Source organism: Mauremys reevesii, linkage group 2 (assembly GCF_016161935.1).
Source record: "Mauremys reevesii isolate NIE-2019 linkage group 2, ASM1616193v1, whole genome shotgun sequence".
Taxonomy (NCBI): Eukaryota; Metazoa; Chordata; order Testudines; family Geoemydidae; genus Mauremys; species Mauremys reevesii.
In genome coordinates, this window is record NC_052624.1 from 49,182,092 (window position 1) to 49,195,274 (window position 13,183).

General features: G+C 41.9%; 1 protein-coding gene across 3 annotated transcripts; it reads left to right on the plus strand.

Moving 5' to 3' along the window:
- Positions 1-962: 962 nt before the first annotated feature.
- On the plus strand, positions 963-10,637 carry TAC1 (tachykinin precursor 1). Of its 3 annotated transcripts, none has more exons than XM_039525579.1 (6): positions 963-1,073; positions 1,274-1,495; positions 3,123-3,219; positions 4,325-4,348; positions 5,977-6,030; positions 10,020-10,630. In XM_039525579.1, the coding sequence occupies exons 2-6, from the start codon at positions 1,373-1,375 to the stop codon at positions 10,067-10,069; spliced, it is 348 nt and encodes a 115-aa protein (XP_039381513.1). In that variant the 5' UTR covers positions 963-1,073; positions 1,274-1,372; the 3' UTR covers positions 10,070-10,630. The 3 variants fall into 3 exon arrangements, with proteins under 3 accessions (XP_039381513.1, XP_039381515.1, XP_039381514.1); XM_039525580.1 differs by having other exon boundaries at positions 985-1,073; positions 1,277-1,495; XM_039525581.1 differs by lacking the exon at positions 5,977-6,030 and having other exon boundaries at positions 10,020-10,637.
- Positions 10,638-13,183: the final 2,546 nt, after the last annotated feature.

The window sequence follows — 13,183 nt, forward strand, 5'->3', positions numbered from 1 at the left end:
TCCTTTTCAGAGGTTAAATGCAATCTACTATCAGATCTGTGTCCATTCAAGAAAGAAGAGAAACAAAAAACAGAGCAAAAAATTTTTTTCAAGAGATGTGTTATACAAAAATGCATCTGGTGTAGTAAAGATGTTAAAGGACCTGATCCAAATATCATTGGAGTCAATGGAAAGGTTCCCATTGATTTCAGAGGGCTTTTGGATCCAGCCCTTAATGCAAACTAAACCTTCATAATTTCCATTCCAGGTCTTTGTTTTCCAAAGTGCCAATAGAAAGAGATCCTGCAACTGTATTGAGCGTTTGAGGACAATGCAATAACCCCTGATAAATTAATGCGGATTGAGAAGCCTGACAAGAAGCCAGGATTCATTCCTTTGAATTTGCATTAGGTGATCAATACTGACAGAATGTTCTACAGAGGAGTCCCACTGTTGTGTAATAGCTTCCTAATTAATTGTAGCTTTCATTAAGGAATGCCGGGGCATGAGCGTTATTTTCAAGTGTTCAAAGTGATTCTTCGGTTCTCTTGTAGCAATATTTGGGGGTCCCTTCAGATCATCTTCAGTGCACTTGCCCTGACGTCTGAAATATTATCATGAAGTTGCTTTGAGTGCCTGGAATGCGTCACTTGCCCTGCTTTGATGACTAATCTTTGGTGTGAGGGGACAGTGGATCAAAATCCCTCTCTGGGCGGATGGCACGAGTTGCGGGTTGGAGATGGGCTCCTTCTGCGCAGACTTCTCTAACATTGCGTCATTTGCAACCCAAAAGGAATATACTGTAGTTTGTGGTGGACACGGACCCCCAAGGGGTCACCTCCAAGGAAAGGCTCCTTCCGGGGGTCAGAGGGGAAGAGGAAGGAAGGGATACTCAGGGTAATTGACTTCTGATCGCAAAGTACAGCGGGGGGTCTGTTACGTGTTTCAAATAACTACAAGGAAGTAATTAGATTTAGGCAAATGAAGCTCCCTTGGCCCTCCCCATCTCCAGGTATATAAGCTGGAGAGCGCTCGGGCGTGTATTCAGACACACTGCGAGAGAGCAGCGGAGAGCGTCGCGCTTTCCCATTGCAGTAAGTGCGCTCAGCCCCCAGGACTCGCCAGCCGCTGTAGCGCATTTCTTTGTTGTTAGGACCTAAGTGGTGCCACCGTCTGCCCACTGCTTTGCTCGTTAGATATTGTCTATGCTGAGATGCGCGATTCCTCTTGGGACGGATGCTGAGGGGGAGAGGAGTTGTATGCAGTACTCATGCCTTTCTTTTCTTTGTTACAGCAGACAGCAACTTCAAGCAACTGGCCGGAGGGCTCGGGACACTTGTCCGCCACCCACCCACCGCACCAGGGGTACTGCCTAGCAGGAGGAGAGGCGAATATGAAAATCCTCGTCGCTTTTGCAGTGCTTTTCCTAATTTCAGCGCAAGTATTTGCAGAAGAAATCGGAGCCAATGATGATCTGAATTACTGGTCTGACTGGTCCGATAGTGACCAACTCAAGGTGAGCTAGAGAGCCAGGAGATGCTCCCCTTATGCACGTAAGTAGAGGGGCAGCTTTTATAAGTAAATGCATGAGCTTTGGGCGCCCGTCAGGTAAGAGAATTCTGGGCTTTGTCTTGCAATTTGTTACATTTCCTAACTTATACAATACAACCTATTTCCATTTAAGAGCGGTGACTACTGCTAATGAATTGCTAGGTAACGGCCAGCATTTAGCCCTTTAATAGGTGGGGCAAGTGCTTTAAACGGTTACTTTCTTTGGGTGGCTCCCAAATCCGCCTCTGTTCCAGTTAACAACAGTGTGTCGATTTCACACCAAGTTTAACAGAGGTTCCACCTCTCCCATAGCGCGGGAGTCGTTGCTTTAACGAAGAACAAGTGAAGGGAGTAACCGCGGAGAAAGATGTTACGCGGTAAAACAGGTCGCTCCCAACGAAGTTTGCTTGTGGCTAGGAAGAGGCAGCGGGTGGATGGGGAGATCCGAGCAGGGAGGGAGCGGCGCGATGCAGCCGCACTGAGAAGGGGATGAGGGAGCGTGTGCTGGGGGAACTTTACTCCCAGGTCTTTCCGAGGTCGGGTGGAGCTCTGGGGGGTGGGCTCGGCGGCGAGCCGCGCTGGGCAATGCCGCTGTAACGTGCTCTTGCCTATACGCGCAATAACATAACGGATCCGCTTTAGCCGTCGGAGTGGGGTCGGTTTGCTTAACGATAACCCGGCCAGCAGCGAACTCGGGCAACACGTGGGTCCTGCGAGCAGCCGGCTCCACCGCCAGCCGCACCCAGCGGGGGCGGGCGAAAGGCGAGTGAAAATGCCCATCGCCCTGCGCCGTGTCTCCCTCCTCCAGGGCGTGGCCGTGGGTGCGCCGCAGGTAGTGCCCTAGATTCCCCCCGCGCTCCGGGTGTCTCTTGGCCCGTCTCCGGTCCTCTGCAGCTACCCGTTGCTAGACGGCTTCTTCTCAAGCAGTCTTAGGGCTTGGCTACACTTACAAATTTGCAGCGCTGCAAATTGCGGCGCTACAAAGCGCCAGTGTAATCAAAGCCCCAGCGCTGGGAGCCGCGCTCCCAGCGCTGTCCGTTATTCCCCACAGGGAGCTGGAGTACGGACAGCGCTGCTTGAGAAGAAGCGGCAGTAGGGGCCAAGATAATCTGAACCGGGAAGCAGCCATCGAGCCGGAGCTGCTGCTTTCTTTCCAAAGGGGGAATTTCGATCCGTCTGGATTCTAATGTCTAGCCTGGAGGAAGACTCTTGTGCGTGCAGGTCCGATCAGGTCCGATCAGGGTTGGCTACCTTACGCCGGGCTGGCCCTTCCCAGGGGAACCGCCACCCGCCAGCCACGTGTCTGCGTGTATGGACTGTCTGCAGGCCATGTGCTTTGCACTAAGCCCGTGACTCCCCGGCAGCCGTCTAGCAACGGGTAGCTGCAGAGGAACGCCTCAGTGCAGAGTCTACAGGCAGGCATGTCCGGCGCAGCAGGGACAAGCAGCCAGAAGTTTGTAATGGGGCAGGCTGCTGGGGCGTAGTTTAATTTGTTGGCTGCTATTCCGGGGAGACTCCGGGTTTGTTTGTTTTTTCCCTCCCGGATCTCCAGGGCTGTGCTGAGTAAAATGCTGACACGCTCTACATTTCAGGAGGAGCTGCCCTTACCCTTGGAACACTTTCTGCAGAGAATTGCCAGGAGACCCAGACCACAGCAGTTCTACGGGTTAATGGGCAAACGAGATGCTGGTGAGATTGCATTCTGTTTCTGTGCTGGAGGAATGATTTACACACATCAGAACCTAGGGGTCCTTTAGCCTCCTTCCTTTTAAACTAATTCACAGTTCACAGTTCTCTCTTTGCTATTGAGCAGGCACTATAGGCATTTCGGTTCATGTAGTGTCTTTGAACTAGGGTGACCGGATGTCCCGATTTTATAGGGACTGTCCTGATAATTTGGGGCTTTTTCTTATATTGGCACCTATTCCCCCCCCCTCCACACCCGTCCCAATTTTTCACACTTTCTAGCGGTCACCCTACTTTGAACTGGACTGTTCCCTGTTTATGACAACTCATTTTGAAGAAGAGGTAATGAGGCTAAAATGAGAATTTCACACTCAAGACAGAAAAAATATTGAACCAGACTTACACTCACCCATGGCAAATATACACAAAAATGTAAATCTGACCCTAAATGCTTTAAGAGAAAGCAAACACAAAGATGTGGTAACCTATTTCATTTTGCTCCTCAGGGTACAATCAGAATGAATTATTTTATGTCTGGATTATTTTTAGGACCATCTCAAAGATGCATCATTGTAGACCTCTTTTCAGCATAACTATCCGTGCCTTTATACAATTTTATAATTTGTTTTTAAAATAAATTAAATTCACTCCAGCTACTGAAAGTGTTTTCTGTTTAATAGAAAATTAATCCATAATTTGGAAAAACAGTGGACATATGATTTGGGCTTTATAGTAAACAATTCTTAAGTGTGCACACATTTTTTAAACACAATTAAGAAAATAAATACCTTGTGGGCTGGTATGTATGCCTTTAATTAAATTATTGTCATGATGTCTGGTTCAAAAGGTTTACTAGATTAAGAACGGGAAAATACCTATTTTGAGTCTTAAATGAAAGTTAAGTTAATTGTGTCTTGATTTATAGAAATTATATTTTATTGATTAATATAATCTATAGCTCAATGATTGATATGGCAGTAAATTTATTGCACTAATTCTCTAAGCCTGGGAATATACAGATTGTTTCTGTTCCTTCATAGACCTCACATAGAGATCACTTTTATATTTCATCACTATTAAAACTACCTTTTTTTCCCCCTTCCTCTAGGATATGGCCAAATCTCTCATAAAAGTAAGTTGGAAAGCATTTTTTTCTAAACCATTATCTAAACAAATACAAAATGAGAAACTGAATTGTTCTAATTTTGAGGTTTCTAGTGTGTCACCGTAGCCTAGAATGTTAATGTTTCTTACTAAAGACTGAAAGCAAGAGTAGAGGAGAAATAGTTCTAGCTCTGGGTTTACCAGATAATATAGCTAGAGATAAGCTTGATCATGGTTACCTACTCTGTGAGAGCCCCAAAGAGAGGCTGTTCAGTCAGTATGGGATTACTCCCAAAGTCAAGAAACGTGAATTTAGGTGGCAGAAGCAAGCAAACCAGAACTTCAAATCCCTGGTTTGATTCCAGATCCAAAGTTTACACTTGAGATATATCAATGTTCTAAGTTAAGTTGTATCTAACTGATGAATGAGTTGTTGTCACATAAGCAAGTGCACCTGCCAACATGAATCAGTGTGGACTCCTTTATTCCTGTATGTCGCCCAGGAGAAATTGTATCTTTCACACTGAGATGTGGGTTTTTTTCCCCTCTCTGGAACTGTCAGAAGATACTAAAATACAATCCAAAAGCATGGCTTTTAATAAAGATTGATGATGATATTACATTTTGTGAGATCTTAGCTATCCAAGAAGGTTAATAAGCATGCCAGAGTTCTGTGCTAACGGCTAGACTTTATCACTGGGATTACTTGTCTGAATGACAATTTTAAAAAGTCTCATCCAAAGATCAACCAGATGTAGCTACTGGTTATCTGGCTTAAGTCAAAATTATAGCATTCAAATGTCTCCTCTCTGAAGAGCTGAGAGCTTGACCTCTGAGAGGTTTTATGGTAATTTATCCTGTATTATGAACACACAATCAAGGAAAACTCTTTCCAAAGTGGAATTTGCACACTTTGTTCTCATCAGAATAGTAAAATAGAAGTAGATACTTTTCAAAATGTTTCTCTTATTTGAAATCAGGCTAGCTACCGCTACATATGCAGCATACATTATGGGCTAAATCCTGCAACTCTAAACAAGCCTCAGTCAGTGCTTCCAGGGTCACAAATGTGATAAGGACTGCAGAATGTGGCTTCACGAGAAGTTAAAAATCCCATATAGGCCAGGTTGTGGAGCCCTAAGACATACTGGTAGGTAATCAGCATTTTCTTCTGTGTAGTCCTTTGACTAACCAACATGACTAAGGACTCCATAATTTGGCCTATAGAGTCCATATGACAGCAGGAAACATTTATGTGAAATAATTCATAGAACAGATCAATCCAACAGACCCAAGATATAGGAAAGGGAAGTCTGTCGAGCTATAGGCCTGATCGTGCTTCTATTGAAGTCACTGGAAGTTCTAGCACTGACAACAATGAGGTCAAAATTGGCATCAATTATCTGGTCACTGTCTGTTTAGCCACAAGGAAAGGCACCTACTAGCCTGACCAGGCTCTGAATCAGACCCTGTGAGATAGGTGAGGGTGATGTGCATTCTCCATTTATACTAACATTTCAAGTGCTATCAACTTTAGTAAGTAGGAAGAATATTTATGGAGTCTACATCTTCCTTGTATTTCTCATGAAAACAAATTACCTCAGAAAAACTGCATATTGAAAATGTATTAAAACACCCACAAATATATTTTTTCAGGGCATAAAACAGACTCCTTTGTTGGACTTATGGGCAAAAGATCTTTAAATTCTGGTATGTATAAGCAATGGCTAAGACTAAAACTACCTCTTAATTCTACTATTACCTTTTCATTCTCTCCAATAAACTGAAGAAGCAGTCTTGACATGAGGCAATTCATAAATGACAGATGAATTCTTATGAGCAGGGAAAAAACATTGCTTAATAGAAATATTTTAATCTGAAGGTCATTTCAGTGCTTATGAAAATGAGGGAGGATGGGCAATAGCCTGAGCCATGCATAGTGCTGCAGGTGCCATATAAATTTCCCTAAGGAATTCTGCTTATGCCCCTCAATCCTGACCTGTAGCATCCATGTTATTCCAGTTCTCTGCTGCTTCTGAGCAGAGACAGAAAACCACACTAAATTCCGAGGTGTGTTTAGTGACATGAGAAAATGTTCAAGGAAAAAAGTATCAAATTAATTTTAACTGGTGGATTTGATCCTAGATCACCTCGGGTCGAAGGTGCACTACCTACTGCACCAATTGACTTTTGGAGGTTTAAAGGGAAACTGTTTTGTTTTGTGGCCTTTTTTTTGTTTGTTTGTTTTTAATCTTGTACACTACTGACTGAGCTTACAGTCCTCCCATCAAAAGTGGCCCCATCTTTTGCCACAAGGTGTAAAGGTTTTATTTGTTAAACATTGCAACTTTTGTGAACTTTTAATTTTACATTCAAATAGTGACTCAATAAACAAAGTTAAGCAGCACTTTATAGTTTAAAGTATTGCTGACAAGTGCTCACCACAACTTTCCCTCCCCTTTCCCCATATTATCTGCATTTTCCCCTAATCTTGCCCGTCTTTGTTGTGAATATTGCATATGGATAACTCCAGTCTTCCATTAGCTGTAGCTTGTTTTATCCACAAAGCATTAATTTAGTTATCCAGAAAAAATAATTTTTTGAAGTGATCTAATGCCTGCTTAAAGCTGCTGAAATAATTCTCACTGTTTTTGTTAAATGGATTATAAAAGTTAAATGGACACAACATTTTGATATTACACAGGTGCACGTTGTAAACTATTTTCTGTAATTACAGTTGTCAGTGATTTTATTTTTAACTAGACTGTAGTCAAAGAAGTAATATAGGTCTCTATATCTTAACTAGTTTTTGCAAATTTCCCTGAATCAGGAGCAATCCAGTATAGCTCTTCTCCCTGTGAGGGTGATAGTGATTAAATGTACATATACTTGTAAATATACATTTGCTATGATAGCAGCAAATGGCATCAAGTGATAAATCTGGTTCAGTTTACTTTGGAATTAAATTTACCTTATTTTAAGTATGAAAATCTGAGATGCAGTGAGTGTAAAATGCTCTTTAATTACTTTCAAATTTGCTGGTATAGTTAGAATACAACTCTATGGTTAGCTAACTATAACCAGGATGAATAATAAAGTTGTAGATAGTCAAGCTTTCTAATAGTAACATACCACTCTGATAGGTAAACCAGTTTCTTAGAATTTAGCATTCATACTCCTCTGCCTAGTTGGGAGACAAGGGTGGAATAGTATAGGTTTGAGTCCACTCCTATTAAAAAGTATGCAACAACCACAACTGCAACATTGTTTGCCCCTATACAGACTGGGAAAAGCTTTTCCTCATTTAAGAGTAAAGTTACATGTTGGAAATGGGCTGGGTTTCTCCCTTCGATGCCTAATACAATTTATCCAGAAAATTACTAAGTTCTGGCATTAGGAGAGGCTTTGTTTGGAAGCTATGCTAACATCCCTTCTGGTGGATGGAAATTGAAATTAGAGGTCCCATGATACCATAATCCTGGTGATTTGCCCAACATTTCCTGTCTCAGTAAAGCAGATTCCAGTATGTAATGCCTTGATCTGCAACGAGTTTATGCAGGCAGAGCCATGCACCCACTCAGAGCCTCATTGCAATCAATGGCCTGCAAATAGCCATAATAACTAAATAACCATAAATGCAGAGATAATCTATACTGATAAGAGGTACAGGAATTTCAGGTACTGGGGGCATAGCAGCACCCCCTGTCTTGAAGTGCTTTCCATCATATACAGGGTTTACAGTTTTGTTCAATGGTTTTCAGCAGCCCACTATAAAAACTGTTCCCATGCCACTGCAGAACATGATTTGTGTATAGTCCAGAATACTTGTTAAGTGAATTCAGTGGTAATACCTTACTTTCTGCTAAAGAGAGTAAGATATTATCAAAACTTATGCAGAATCTATTGTTTTAGTGTTAAACAGTTTTCAGGGTGTGTCTGATTAATCTTTAATTTGGGCCCTTGCTTGGTTTTTCCTTCAGCCCTATAGAGCAGAGTCATAATCCAAGCCTTGCAAGATCTGCAGCACTGGATCCCTCAAAATTAGCAGGGCATTTGCATGTAATAATTATGCATCTTCATGATTTACTGAGCATGGCCAGGAATATTCTCGATGTCGGGGGGGGGGGGAGGAGAGGGGAGGTCTCCCTCATGATCCATGCCATAGCCTTCTGACTTAGAGGCAGATATGATTATAATTAAAAAGAAAAAAAGCACTGAATCCACTAAAACAGACTTTTGGAATATGCAGAGGGTTTGGTTCGGTGGCTGCTTGAATTTCTCTAGAACAGTGCTTCTCAACCTTATTTGATCAGGCCCCCCTTCTTTGTGTCTGCAGCTGTTTACACACACACACACACACACACACACACACACACACACACACACACACACACACACACACACACACACACACTGCCTTTAGAACGGTATCACTTTTCATAGCAGACTTAGTGCCCCATTGTCACTTACTTCTGAGCTGCTGCTGCCACCCCAGGGCTGACAGCTGGAGCCTCACCACCTCTAGGTGAGGGATGGGGGGTGTGGAAGCCTGAGCATGAGCTGCCTCCCTGTGAGGGATTGCTGGGGAAGAAGGAGAGCCCAAGCAGCAGGTCTCTGGCTGTCCCTTTTAGTCCCACCTCCCATGTGTGCATAGCCCTTCTGCACAAGCTCCAGCCACCCATGGCTGACAGCCAAAGCTCTTAAAACACACACACCCCTCGTGCCTCCCTTGGGAGGCCCACTCCATAGTTTGAGAACTGCTGCTCTAGAACAGAGGCAGACTGCACAGCTGAGACGTCCCACCTTCTGTGGCGCACTATGTGAAGAAACTAATGCCATTGGCAAGACAGGAAAGGAATCTAAAAGACCCTATTGGTTTGTGCTTTCGTTTAAAAAAAAAAAAACTAGTATGGGAGATGCAAAAGGCTAGACCAGGACTCTCCACACACACAACTCTACCCTTATGACCTCCTCTTCCACCATCTGCCTTCACAGCAGCATCCAACTCTCCCACTGCAAACGGTTTGTTAATAAATATGAGGGAGGAGTGAGTTAGGGCAGGCAGTGGGTGAGAGGTCTCTCTGAGGAGAAATAACATTGTTCCTTCAGCTGGCCTTCCGGAGAGTATCAGGGAGAGGTGTACCTGGGGGAATTTAATGTTTTCCACCTGTCCCCTTGAGAAGGTCCTCCTTTCAGAGGAATCCTGGGGACAGCTGTGCTCAGTGGAATTCCTGGTAGCAAGGCGACATTAGAACCATCCGGCAAGAAAGCCATGGTGGCCATAAAGAGCTAGCACAGAGGTTTGATGCCTCCATGCAAATGGATATGATCTATTACAGATCCCAGGAGATCTGCAGTGGGTTGTGGGTGGGTCCCATAGCTCACCCCTAATCTAGAAGTGACCTATGGTCTCTCACGGGGATTGAGACTACTGGGGAGCTAGCATACACACAGAGCTTCCAGACATTGAGAAAACAAAGCATATAGGCCCAATCTTGAAAGGAGCTGAAAGCCCTTAACTTCTATTGAAGTCATTGGGAGTTGAATACTGACAGTCTCTTAGGCTCAGGCCTTTAATATATTGCTCAGAATTGAGTGGTGCAACACAATGAAATGTGGTGATACATAAAACTTGCTATGTTTTATATGACTCCTGGTGCTTATTCTATTTATACAACACTTTACACTTATTTTTTCAGGGTCCTCTGAAAAGAACACAGCACAGAATTACGAACGAAGGCGTAAATAAGACATTCCCATGTATTTATTAAACTTCATTTGTTTAAATGGCCAATGCAGTGTAATATAAACTATCCACTGTAAGGAATAATTATTTATTTAATAATTGTTGGGTTTTTTTGAGTTGTAAATTCAATAAAATGATTATTTTTCATAGTGTGGCAGCGATACATGTTGTATAAGTGTGTTGTAGGTCTAAAACGAAGACTCCCCATGGAACCGAAATCAGTGACATTTCACAATAAAGCACATTATTTGAAATGACCTATAAAGATATGTTCACCAAATAACAAAAAAAGGAAATAAAATTTTGTTAATTTAAAGCAATCCTATCAGCTTCACTACCGGTGCAGAACAGAACTGATGTACAGTCTAGTGCCTCAATTTCTTTTCATGGTTTAAAATGTACTGTAATTTTCGTATAAAAAATATATTTGTATCATTGCAGCATGTTTTACGTTTCGTGACTGTGTATATATCTATTTAAACAAAAGAGATTTGAATGTGAATCCAAGGTCTTCAGTTCATAGTCTGAAATTTTATGATAGTAACATTTTAAATAAAAAATACTTTTGGGATTTTGCAACATACCTTCCTTGGGTAGAGTGATGGAATTATTTCAAACCCAGAATCATCTGAAATAAGATGCAAACTGAAGAAAAGATATTGGGCTCTAGGAGCAGAAGAAAGCCAGTTATAATTACAGTACTTCATTTTTCAGGGCAAAATATAAGCTTTCTAATACGGGGGGAGGGAGAGGGGTTAAAACTTTGGGGATTCTTTCTAATTCTGTTTTTAGTGGTAGGGCCAGCCAGCTGCCCCTGAGTTAATCTATTATGGGCTCAGTCATACAAGGTGCTGAGACCCTTCAATTTCTATTGAAGTAAAGCTCAGTACTGTGTAGGATTGGGCCTTATGACCAAACTCCCCTGGATTCTGCAACTTGGGGGCCACAGAATTGTTCTGTCCCAAGGGCCTAACCAAATCAAAAACAGTAAAATTGTGAATTATACAGAGGTAAAATGGCTCTTTGGCTTTCTCAAGTGTTCCTCTTCTACATAGCACTCACCTTCCTCTCCACAAAAGCAAATGCTAAAAAGCCACTCACATCAGGGAAAACAATACATAGCATTTAGTTAGTGTTCTACATGTTCAAAGTAATGTACAGCCAATAGCTAATGCCACCTTAGAGCTGGTCAATAATTTTCTAACTAAAGGTTTTTGTGTTGGAACATTATTGAAATTGAAACATTGCACAGATATGTGTCAATTTTGACAAAATTTGAGTTTGAAAAATTGAAATGAGGCATTTTTGATTTTTTACTTTGAAAAGAAACTTCACCTTCTGAAATACGTTGTTCTTTTCTATTAAAATGGAAGAAAAATGTTAAGTCAAAATCCAAATGAAACATTTCAATTCTGTTGATGCAATGTTTCTATTGATCTGAACCAAACTCTTTTTTTTAAAGTTTCATTTATTAGGAAATTTTTAAAAATTGACATTTTGTTCCGATGCTGAATGAAGACAAATTTTGAAACAGTGGAATTTAGGATAGATGGAAATGCCATTTCCTGATGACCCCTGTCACTAGAGAGGTGGGTAAGTAATATTTGCCCCATTTTACACATAGCAATTTGCCCCAGGCTCCACAGTGAGTCAGTGGCAGCAGTAGGAGATCCTGATTCCCAAACCAGTGCATATTCCTCTAGCCCATAACCTGGAATCTGGTGTCTTGATATTCCATTCAAACATAGCGCTGTTGTAACAAACACTGTCTCCTGGAGTTTTGTTTACTGAAGCAGATATATACAATGATCATTTTGCTTCTCTACCACCACCATCATCTAACTTATTCATTAGTAGTAGTAAGTGAAACAATGGGACTATACATTATCTGAAGCTTAATCTAAAGGAGAAGGGAGTTTTAAGTTTAAACCACATACTACCTGCTAGCCTAAACTGCCTATTGTCTTCACTCACCTTTACCGGGCAGCTTTCCATGTTGCTTTTAAACATAATTTGACTTTGGACAGAACTACTTATTGCTGCTGTCACTCTGTATGATGTCAGCTAGTGACCACAACTAGAGAGCTGTGCCTGTATTGCAGCGTGCCTTGCTTTATAATTAATTTCCTGCTTTCTGCAAGACTCATTGCAATATACACAAAGCTACTCAACTGTTTTGGTGGTGACAGGCTGTCATTGCCCAGGCAGAATTGGATAGTCAATAAAGCTTCAGCAAAGGCATTACCCAATAAAACGGAAACAAGCTAAGGAAACTAAAGAAAGAACTGTACAGGAAAGCAGCACCAAAAGAAGTCACTAAGTAAGAGTCAAAGTCATCCCCATTTTATCATCTCATTCAACTTTGTGCAGTAAAATAATAAAAATTAGGAAGTTCACCCTTGTAAAAAGACAAGTTGAGATTGGAACAAGAACAGAAATTGAGGCCTCATCATAGCACGTACAACTCACAATTTCAAAATATTTGGAGTATTGAAGTCAAACTCTTAGGATTAGAGTGTCCCTTCCCTAGCATGGATAGATGTGGGGAATGCAAGAATCTCTTCTCATCTTCAGCACCCTACACAAGGATCAAGAACAATCAGTCCCTGTAATTGGGGAACTGCAGGGACCGGTCCTTCTTTGCACTCCTCAGGGGAAAAATCACTCTAAGGGGTCATAGCCACAGAAAGATACATGGCGCACATTCTCCCTGCACGCTGGGGAATTGGGAGCGGGAGTCGCTCTCTTAAGCAGGAGTGGTTCTGTAGAGCCCCCCATCCAAGACAGTGGCTGACTGCCACACTTGAGCCTTCTCTGTTTACCTGTTGAGTTTGTGTTTAATATCAGGTCTAATAAAAGGAGGAAACCACGGAAACACCTGAGAGCTGAGGCAATTTAAAAATTTTTAATTATAAGAGTGATTTAAAAAAAATGCTTGTTATTCAGAATACACCTTGAATGGCTCAATCTGAGCTGTTGAGGGCTATTGTACATTTGCATGCTCTATTTAAATCCTTTTTTAAAACATTTGTTTACACACTCGGTGTCGCATAAAGAAATATTGTGTAAATCCCAAACATCTTTAAAGACCAAATTTTGTCTTGATGGGCTTTAATA